At 32.6% G+C, this 11,697-nt stretch overlaps 1 protein-coding gene across 1 annotated transcript; it reads left to right on the top strand.

Moving 5' to 3' along the window:
• Window positions 1-257: 257 nt before the first annotated feature.
• LOC138323612 (uncharacterized) lies at window positions 258-11,442 on the top strand. The gene is made up of 7 exons (XM_069268330.1): window positions 258-496; window positions 721-874; window positions 1,953-2,506; window positions 3,715-3,813; window positions 4,452-4,549; window positions 7,487-9,508; window positions 10,110-11,442. Exons 1-6 carry the CDS (start codon window positions 418-420, stop codon window positions 7,673-7,675), a joined length of 1,173 nt encoding a protein of 390 aa, XP_069124431.1. The 5' UTR covers window positions 258-417; the 3' UTR covers window positions 7,676-9,508; window positions 10,110-11,442.
• Window positions 11,443-11,697: the final 255 nt, after the last annotated feature.

Here is an 11,697-nt window from a genome sequence, read left to right as displayed (position 1 = left end):
CCCTACTAGTATTTCTTCATTTGTATGAATGCTACATAATATGCAACATGACCTCAAATGACGTCATCATTATTTTTCAGGAAAGTCCAATATGAACCACGACATTATTACATGTATACTTTAATGTAAAGCTTTTTGACATTAAAATTCAACATAAGTTTGCTCTGATGTGGCCAAAGGAGTTCAAATTCAAATTTTTAAATATTTTCCATCTTCCGACTTGTTTTTCATAAATGATTAAAACCTCGACACAACTAGTTGTGGGAAATACGGGATTGCACGTATAAGCCATAATCATTTATCAAGTAGGGGACTTTGATAGATTGCGAAACGCACGGTCATCGAAACGTAACGACTTAAACTACTTCTTTGTTTTAAAACCCAGCCATTACTTGAGTGATCGGGACATCTTGAAGAATGTTGTTGTATTCAAGTATAATTCTCGTTTTCTTGGAGGTTATAATCTGCCAAGCTGAAGTAATCGAGAACAAACGCAGTGAGTAGATGGAAATGTACATAATCTGACATCCATTCATGCATATATATAATGCATGTATATTTATTTAAGATAAAACTATCTATCTTCATTTCACTTAAGAATTCTTAGTCTTATCTTGAAAAGATGTAAAGCTAAAATTATCCTTATTTTACTTAGAATTATCTCGAATTTAATATACACGTATGTCTGCATTGACCGATTTGTTATCTCTTAAACAACAGAAGCCGAGGAATTAAATTTGATAGTGTCGCTAGCGTTTCACGAGAAGATTGAACGCGAGGCTCCGGCCCTAAGAGAGCTGGTGGAACGACAAGCCATTGAATGCGAGGCCAAACTCAACAAAACCTATGAAGCGTGTCAAACATGTAGAAATAGGTATAGTGTTATGATGTGTCGTGACTGGTCGAATTTCATAAATTTATTCTTGCTATAATATTGAGTAAAGATCCACAAGTTTTACAAATGTTTACCATTTGTTTGTTATTTCGGGAACAGTACAACTGTTTTCATTAGTAACATGACAGGGACAAGCATAAAATGGCGGAGGCCAATATTTCAGTCAATATTCTGATGAGCTACATATGTATATTAGACGTGTTCTCATATCAGAAGCAACATTGATACTGATGACAAATAACTATGTAGATAAGAACATTTTTTTCATTTAGTTACTTGTGAGCAGAGTTTTCTTTTGTCTATAGCAAGAAATTTAACATATTCAAAATTTTCACATTTTTACTAGAGAATAATTCGATATACTTGTCAATAATGTACATACTTTATTTTGACAACAGTTTACAGTATAATTTCAGTGATTTTTACGGTAACAAATTCTGACAGTTGAACTACAATTGAACTTAAAAATAGTCCTTTGTATTATCTATTATTGTAGTCTTTGCTCCAAAAATCCAATTAAAAAGTTTAGTACGATCTAGCTTAGATAATTCGTTGTAAGTTAGTGAATACAGTCTAATGATTTATCAACGTGTCATACCTTTTGTATATATACCAAAATATAAATAATAAATAATAAGTCTCTAAGTAAGTGCAGTACATGAACCTCTTGGAAGTTGTCCAAGAAAAACCCCATAAACTTCGTAAAATTTAGTTTTTTAATATATGCTCGCCGATTTAGAACACTAGGTTCCATAGTCCCTTTTTACATGTTCAGTAATCTCTCCCCCATCGTTAATTTGCTTAATATCTAAATCTAATTTAAGAACAAAGAGGCAGAGTTTAACCTTCGAATAACAAAACCAATTAAAAATACTATTCGGTATACGTTAAATATATATTTATATGCGAAGTTGAGCCTATTTGATTGCGAAATGAAATTTGCAAGCGTTAGTGGAACGCGAAAGTATTTTTCGTTTACAACAGTAAATGAATAAGAGTTTGGATAACGCGTTTGTTATGCAGTCGATTCTCGTGATGTCTGGTCTTTCTGTTTCAGTCAAAAAATCCCCGAACCTCATCAAGGCGGAATCGATGAACTTCTGATACTGATAGATCCAAAGACCTTTGGTGATGTGACTAGGAAACCTATTGGAACAGTTATTGGAAAAACTATTCCGAGTGTTGTTAAAGATGTCGGCAGTAATCTGGAAACCTTTTTCAAGGGGACCATCCCAAAAGTTGGTAAGAACATCAAAAGGGAAATGGAGGTATTTTTCACTAGAACGCTCCCTAAGTTAGGGAAATCAGTGGGTAATCACCTTGAAACGTTCTTTAAAAAGACGGTCCCAAAAACCGGGAAAAAGGTAGGAAAACATTTGAATATATTTTTCAAAGACACGATTCCGACCACAGGAAAAAAAGTTGGAGGACATGTGGATAGATTCTTCACAAAAACTCTTCCAAGGGCAGGAAAAGACGTTGGAAAAAATCTTAATACCTTTTTCAAGAAGACCGTACCAAAAACAGGGAAGCAGGTCAAACATTTCTTCAAGAAGACAGTTCCTAAAGTTGGAAAGAAAGTTGAAACCTTCTTCAAAAAGACGATCCCAAGTAAGTATTGGTGTTTAGAATTTCTTTATCAGATATATATTATATTATGATAAATTACTATTTTATCTATTTTCTTAATTTATATGAGTATCAGTATGTAGTGCATATTGAAGAAAAAAACACATTTTTTAAATCTCTCCAATTTGAGGATGAGCTTATGTTTTTATTTTTTACGTATCTGTTGCTATAAATCATAGACAGATCATTGATGTTTTTATTTTTTACGTATCTGTTGCTATAAATCATAGACAGATCATTGATGTTTTTATTTTTTACGTATCTGTTGCTATAAATCATAGACAGATCATTGATGTTTTAATTTTTTACGTATCTGTTGCTATAAATCATAGACAGATCATTGATGTTTTAATTTTTTACGTATCTGTTGGCTGTTGCTATAAATCATAGACAGATCATTGATGTACATTTATGAATATCACATTAAAACATTTAAATTTAATTTGAGTATATAACAATATCAAAGATGGCCCCTCGTATTTGCGCTCATTATTCGTTCTCAGTATTTCATTGTTTTGCTGTGTTAACGCAAATATCGTTATTCAAACAACACATGAAGATTTTAAACGTGGAACACGTTTGCGGAGAACAAAAAGCGCAAAATGAAATGTACTAAATATTAGTTTCTAAACGCGGGTTTTATTATGTTTCTCGCCGTCGTCCTTATTATCGAGCGTTAGTTGACTATCACGGCGCCAGACGGCAAAACAGTGAAAGGATTCTTCTCTGTTAATATAGATTACGGAGGGAAACATGTATTTGTTTGGTATTGTAGTCTCATCTTAGAACATCAATATCAATTCTTCACGTTAGTATTGTTTTTAAGGAACTTTTGGTGTGTTTTTTTTCAAACACATAGGAATGAGACTTTTATCACCGGGACTGAGACACTATACAAACGGTTCTTATTACCATAAAAGTATGTGACTTAAACGAGATTGTTGACTCATCTGTATACATGTATATATTATGGGTAGTATTTCGAAATAATCTGAAATTATTGCACAAGTCAAGGAACCCTTTAATGTCATTGCAGGCGTGCCCTTTAGTGTGTCACACTGTCATCCTGCGTTTATTTTTCATTTCCTTGATGCTGATATTGATTATATTAAAATTCTAAATGGACATTAAGCAAAAATGGTCCATTGGATTACATAAATGCCACTTTATTGGAATTTGTTTTTTGAAAGGTATATTTAGGGGGAGGCGCAGACGACAGACTTCCCAGTGTCCCGCGTGTGAGCAGGTTGACGTTGATACGATGACGTCAGTAGATATCATGCGTTCAGGTGAGGTTTTAAACATATTGTCGCCCCAGAAAAAGGAGCGCGTTAATTATTCACTTCTTCGGCCTTCACGTGGCAATTTATAAAAGAGTTTCTATTTCAAATATATGCATATTCCAATGACCTCTATTGTGATTGATAAGGTTATGCCGAGGTAATAGTTATATTAGGTAATGGTAAAGTAGATAAATCGTATGTTACCAACAAACTGTTTGGTCAGGGTTTGAAAAAAGAAGATGTAAACATGATTTCTAGTAGTCATATTTTATATATCATCTTTTATTTATGTTTAATCTTCAGTATATCATTTTCAAGATCCGAATCACTTCCATTCGACACTCCAATTGACAATTAAGAAGCAAATAATGCAGAAAATAAATTGTATTAAATCAATAATTTGATACGATTTTTTTTCATTTATGACCTCGATAGAATAATTTTATTTTTCTATAGATGTGTATTAAAACCGAAAATAACTTTATATCCGTACATAAACATTTGAAATGAAAAAAATAGTAATATTAATAATAAATAAGTAATTAATACAAAATTTATCGAGATTCTTATTTTATGCTTACAAAGAAGTTTTCTGTCTGTGTTTATGTATTTTCGGTCTGACAATTGCTCATTGTTATTGAAAGTTTGCGGACAAGCTTACGTCAGCAATGTTGCGCAATACAGGAAAATGGCAACCATAAATAACTTGATCCACGTCGACAAAAAACCTGTCATTACTAAGGTAAGTAAGTTTACTGTCAGTGATAAATATAATACAGGTTTTTCTAAATAATAAGCGGTATCACTGTAGTATTAATAAAATGAGGTGGTGTCATTCGGAGCGGATACTATGAAATATCCCTATGTTAATATGTGCCGTATTTTTCATATTTACGAATCAAAAAGAACTTTTAATATGTTATTCAGCAGCAAACGTTTCCAACATTTTGAGAATTACGATAATTACAATACATAGGGTTTTATTCTACAAGTACAAATAAGAAATGAAAATTGTTTTGCACAGTACTGCAAAAATCATTTTGATTCCGTATACAGTTCAGTGGACCATGAAACCAAGGTGTGGTCTACATAATCATTTCACACTTTACAATTCAGTAAATGTAAAATGATTTTTGGTTTTCTGTTTTCCATTAAAGTGCATAAATCCTCTGTTGTAACTAACGTTTATAAGGAATCATGCATGTTTGTCTGTCCATTTGAATTATTTTCACGGATTAATTTATCAAACCTTATAGTTTTCAATAGATTCCCGAAAAATAACATGTTTTCATCCAGTTGTGGCACATATATATCTTTTAATACATATATCATGTTGATATGTCATCGACAATGAAAAAAACGTTTTTTTTTGCAATGAATTTTCCTTTTTTAAATATTGATTTTGAAAGTTACATTGTTTCTTAGTTTTTAATCAAAAACGTTTTTATGTCCAGATAGCTTATATTAACTGGACAAAGAGTACAAATCTCACAATGAGTTCTCTTAAATATTAATGATGTATTCTTCTGAGATTTAAGTCTCGTTGAAGTCTCGTTTCGACGAAAATCAAAGAAACTTTGAGATTTTCAAATACAATTTATCAATATATGTAGCAAGTTGACAGTTGCAAATTTTGTCCAAAAATTAAATCTTTATTTTTAGTAGTTTTTTTATGCAGGGATTTTAAGAAATGGCCCATTTGGCGGCCATTTTGAAATCGTGCCTTTTTTTTTGCTTTGAGTAGAGCCACAGTTTTACAAAATTTTACTGAAATTGTTTATACTTAAATCATCACTGCGCCAGTATTTTTAGCTGTATCGAGCTAATTTTTGCTGTAAATCTTTTCTAGGTTCGCGGTAAATGAAATATTGATCATGAATGTGTGAAATGATACACTTTTGTCACTTTATTTTACATTTAATGGTTATTTGAGCACTTTCATTTTTTACTCTAAAATACTGAAAAATAACAAATATTCAAATGGGGCAAAAAAAGTAAGCACACGGACCCCTATTTTTTGCCTGATTTAGAGAGAACAACCCCCTATTGATATGCAAAATATCAACAAAAGTTTAATACTAGAACTTTTTCTATAAAGGTTTAAATTTGGCAAAAATGGCTGAAAATGGTGCATTTTGTAGTTCAAAATTAAGGGGTAGGGGTAGCATATGTTGTTATTCTGAGAAAATATATTAATTTTATTAATCAAAACTGGTATATTTTTAAATAGGACTACTGGAAAATAAATTCTACAAACATCCATAGATATCGAACATCTCATTAGGAAATTATGACTTTAATCTTTTGTGTGTATGGTCAAAACGGCAAAATTGCAATAAAATCCAATATTTTGTCAGCTAGGTATCTTTGAGTGACAATAGCTCAAAAACAAGCACACGGACACATGTTTTTTCTTCCATTTTCTTTCATGGTATGAACTTCTATTTCCAAAAATTTATATGAGAAAAAGAGTTTAATAGAAGAAAATTTTGACTTCTCAGAGGATCATATCCTTAACAAAGTGCAAACCCACATAATACAACGCTGAAGGGGCGTTTAGCAAAAGAAAATAATTGACACATTCTAAAACCTACCCCCCATGTTTTGCATATTCATCTATTTTATACGTCATTTTATTCCTGTGCAAGGACAATCACTCACAGCTGACATATATATCACAAATGAATGCATTAATGGAAACGATAGCTGTGAGAAAAGACACTTTTATTACTTTTATTTTCAGCCCACGTGTAAAACATGTCATAGGTCGTACATTTTGAATCATGATACATACTTTAATTGAGAAACACTTTAAAAGTAGGTCAAGGTGGTCGAGGTTAAACTGCATCTATTGTATTGTTTAGTGCAGAAGCACCTCAAATTACCTTACAGTTGTACTCAAATCTCGAAAATGATATATGCTAACTTATGCTTTGATCACAACCCCTTCCGATTAGGCTTAGGATGTACTCCTGGCATGGCTTATAGTTATTTTGGTCTGGATCCCGGCCGGACACCAGACATGGCCGGCCGGTGGCCGAGGCTTTCGGGCATAATCGGGGAGGTGACCAAAGAGTTTTAACTCCAACTTAAAATCTCTCCAATGTCATGTAGATGTTCATAATCGGCCACATATCTTTCACGCATCTTTCAGTATCATCCGATATTCGGCCGGAATCGAACGGTATTTGCCTGGTAAAAACTATCGTTCGTTGTCCGTAAGATACTCGGGCGATATTCGTACGATGTCCGGTGAATAGGCTGCTTATCGCCTGGACATCGTATGATTATCGGCCGATTAGCATTATATTTTCGGTCAATATTCACTTCCTGTTGATTACCACACGGCCTCCTTTTTATGTAAATGATGTGTGACAATTTTTTACCTGTGTTGTCCGATGTCGGGAAAACGGTAAAACCACCGGTGTACCCCGAATACCATCTATCCCCGGATACCGCCCGATCATTGTGACCAAAGCAATAGACTCTCTTGAGTATCTCACTGGGAAGTTTTGTTGTTCTCTTCAAAAACGTACATTTCTCGGTCATTCATCCAAAGATTAAATTTGGATCGGGCAGCAAGCAAAATCTCTATACATCATCTCCACCTCGTCCTTGTTCATTCATTGCCTATCATTAGCTATGTTTTGATTTTGTAATGAACATTTTTCCATTTCAGGTGGCTTTCATGCGTAAAGATGTTGTTAATAAACTACTTGAAGGCATAGCATCCGCATCGCCATTCGAAGTCACATACACTAATGGTAGAACAACGGAAATCCTCAAATCGGACAATACACTGGATCTCTTGGATCCAAACCAGGCTTTGGGAGAGGAGCTAGCTAGGGAAATATGGGACTTAATATAGTGCGGGCGCGTGTGTGGAAGCAGCTTCGCACTGGATCATTATATGTATGTTTGTTGTTGATATTAATTCATTTTAATGAACAAGACAAACAGGGTTATTTTTATTTCTCAAAATACCGCTCTGGCTGATTCCTTTTCTGTTTTGTCACATCTAGCGTCAAACTTGTTTCTGTCTACAAATGTTAGTAAAATATGACCGTTTAAGTGCTGTAAGTTTTTACAATATGCTATTTGTGGTGTTATTATTTTATTTCAAATTGAAATGAAATATATACGTAAGCTTTATAGAAGGTATTTATTTATGTAATCATAATCGATGTTATCATTTACAATAATAATATTTTTAATTCATCTCTTTCTATCAGAATCAATATTGCCTCTCCAGACTTATTTAAACTTATCCATCTTAGAGAAAATTGGTCTTACGCCATCATTCTTAAACTGTAAAAAAAGTCAAGTTATACCAAATCAAAATAACGTCCACCAATTAAAATGGGTTTGAAGCACAATAGATGTTTTCATGCAATACTAAATTTAGTCAAAATATCTAGGCTGAAAGCCAAGAGTTAGAAACTTATGCAAGAATGAATAAAATTAATGAAAAATATACGGCGATCCTGAAATCTGACAATTACACCACAACTGAACTACATAAATGTTAATTTCCAAGGTGAACAAAATCTTATTCATGAAATCTTCTAAATTTATTAGCCATGCTTTTAAGCATCACATGATAAAATTCTTAGCAATGATTGGATGTTTTAAATGTCTCATTAATAATTTATTCAAATTTTATTATAAATATATTCTTAAATTATTCATATTTAAATGATATTCTCAGACATAAGAGAAATAGAGACAAATTCATTTTTTTTATTGCAGATAAACACCGTCACTATAATCTTCAAATTTAACATATTGACATGAACGATAGAAAAATAAATTTTCTGTAAAATATTTTCATGAATATGTGGCAAAAATTGTGGAGAAACCTTAAGGGAATATATATTTTATAACATATTCAGGTGATTACCCTATTTTTGTTGTAATACAACTACATATTGGCAAAAATGTAATGTGTCGTTAACTTTTCTTTTCTTGATTTTAACATATTTGTATTCCCACACTTTGGCTTAAAATGTATTCGTTATTCTACATTTTGTTTCAAACAATGTAAAGATTTTTATTTACGGATGTCACTAACGGATAGAAAAAACAAAAATCCATGCATAACTTCATGCAAACTACATCAAACTTCGCCAAATGACTAAATTTTTGACTAGATTTAATAATTTATCATATAGGTGTACTAGTAATTGAATTAGGGTTACATTGCATGCGAATTTCACTGTAACGATTTGTCACTTAAAGTTATATGTGCCGTATTTTTCATACGCATGAATCAAGATAAGCTTTCAATATGTTATTCATAACCAACAATTTTTGAAATGTTGAAAATTACAGTACTTTCAATGCATTGGTTTTAATTTAACAAACACAAACACGAGCAAAAATGATTTTAGCAGTACTGCCAAGAATCATTATAAGTACATCTATAGTGAAGTAATAAGAACTAATGGTCTCTCAATTAGTTAAGTTTATCAGATGAAGACAAAAGAGTTACGCCCCCTGTCCTTCTATAGCAGTGGAACTCTCCTGTTGGGAGGTGAATAAAATCCTTTTTAATCTAGTTTACGTACAGGGAAGGTGCACAATATTTGCTCCCATAGATTTGTTTGCCAAAAAAAAAAAAATCGCTTGTTGAAGTTTTGTGGTGCCAGCAGTAATTTAGTGTTCATACGGACATTCTTTGTGTGTCTGTTATACAGAATTGGTTTGTATTGAAACGGATGTCGTTCGATTTTGATATATCGTGTGGTCAGCCGTACCGCATGGTGCGGCCATGGCCTTCCTACCATCGAACACGTGTTCGTCCCGGTTCCAGTTGTTAACACCGTTTAAAAAGAAATGTCTTGTTCCTGGCATCGTCGCTAATATTTTGCCGGAATTTTACTGCATTATCCCATACCGGAATTTATTTCGGTATTTTTATTTTATTGTAGAATTAATCTTGCACTTCTAGTTCATAGCAAACGGAGTTAGCATTAGCGGAGACATGAATTAGGTATTGATTTTGAGTATTACTATTTTTATTCGTATCGTGATATATTTTCAGACTGTAAGTCGTCATTATTTTTAATGTAAGTGGCGATAATTAATTCGTTTAAGTTGTGTTTGGACTTTGGTATTGTCGTTGATGAGGGTTGCTGCCCTTTGATCATGTGTAAGTGTTGTGTCATCCTCGGTGCCCCGGGCGTTATATATGCTAACGCTGATAGGTAAATGTCCAATGCCGAGTTACCGAGGATGTAGGGGCATGTTTGTATGTCGGATAATGTCGACATGTGTTCTATATGTCCTTATTTGAGTTTCAGTCGTGCGGGGTAAGGGAAAGCGACCCTCGAGGCTCTCTACCAGCCCCTATGTAAGGAACAAGAATGGTTCCATGTCGTTGAGTGCAGCAGCCAGTCGGAGTGAGAATGGTCCCAGTACTTCGAGTGTTACAGCTCCAGCAGTAGCTAGTGGGGGTAACATTGTAGATGATAAAGACAAGGCAAATCTATTAAATGAATATTTCTGTAGGTTTACTAATATTGACGATAGCAAGTGCCTATTTTACAGTTGAAAACTAATAGTGTTTTAAATAATCTACTTGTTACTTCTAATGAAATTTGTGATGTTTTAATTAATTTAAAGCTTGGAAAAGCTTCAGGTGAAGATGGTATAAGTCACCATAGACTTAAATACATGGCTGATACAGTTTGTAAACCTCTTAAGGTTCTTTCATCTACCTGTATATTTCCAAATGAATGGAAAATGGCTAAAGTTATGCCTCTCTTTAAAAAAGGAGATAGACATTCTATATCAAACTATCGTCCCATTTCTCTCCTTTCTACTGTTCACAGTTGGGAAAGTGTTTAAAAGGGTAATGTTTAAGCACGTGCATAATTATTTAATAATAATAATAATAATTTATTTTACCAGTTTCAAGCCGGATTTATGCCTGGTCATTCAATAGTATACTAATTAATTGAAATAAATATACCATAACATTTGTCTAAATCTCATACCCGGTATTTGTATGATATTCTGTGGCATTTCTAAAGCCTTTGACAGAGTCTGGCACAAATGTCTTATAATTAAATTAAAATCATATGGTATTTTGATTGGGTAACCTATTGTCCTGGTTAGAAAATTACTTAAGAGAAAGACATCAAAACGTATTTATAAACAATTCTTCTTCTGATATTGGTATGATATGAGAAGATGTCCCTTAAGGCTCAATTCTTGGACCACTTCTTTTCCTTATTTATATAAATGATTTAGCTGATGAACTTCAATCAACAACACGTTTATTCGCTGATGACACTACCCTTATAAAGTCATCATCTTCATGTCGTGAATTAGAAACAGATTTACATAGGGATTTAGATAAATCAAATCGATGGGCAAAACGTGGCTTGTTTCTTTTAATCCTAATAAAACTGAGGTAATTTTTATATCAAATTTTGATAACATTGACAAATATTTGGACTTAATTTTTGATGGAACATTTTAGATTTTAGTAGTTTTCATAGACATTTTGAGGTCATTTTAATTCAAATGCTAAATGGTCTGATCACATCAATGAAATTTATAAATCAGTTATAAAAAAAAAAAAAAAAAAAAAAAAAAAAAAAAATAAAATAATAATAATAATAATAATAATATCCTAAGGAAAATCAAATCTATGTTAAAGCATGATGCTCTTTTAAGAATTTATAAGTCTTTTATTTTACCTGTTCTTGAATATGCATGTGAAGTTTGGGACGGATGTTCTCAGGCTAATTATTAGCGGATTACCGTGTTATACTAGAAATGAATCATTATATTTTGAAACAAATTTGGAACCCCTTTCAGACAGAAGAGCTAAAAGAAAACTACAGTTACTTTATAAGATAAATAACTTATTACCTCCTACTA

The sequence above is a fragment of the Argopecten irradians genome, chromosome 5, assembly GCF_041381155.1.
Source record: "Argopecten irradians isolate NY chromosome 5, Ai_NY, whole genome shotgun sequence".
Classification (NCBI taxonomy): domain Eukaryota; kingdom Metazoa; phylum Mollusca; class Bivalvia; order Pectinida; family Pectinidae; genus Argopecten; species Argopecten irradians.
This window is presented reverse-complemented; position numbering and strand designations above follow the sequence as displayed.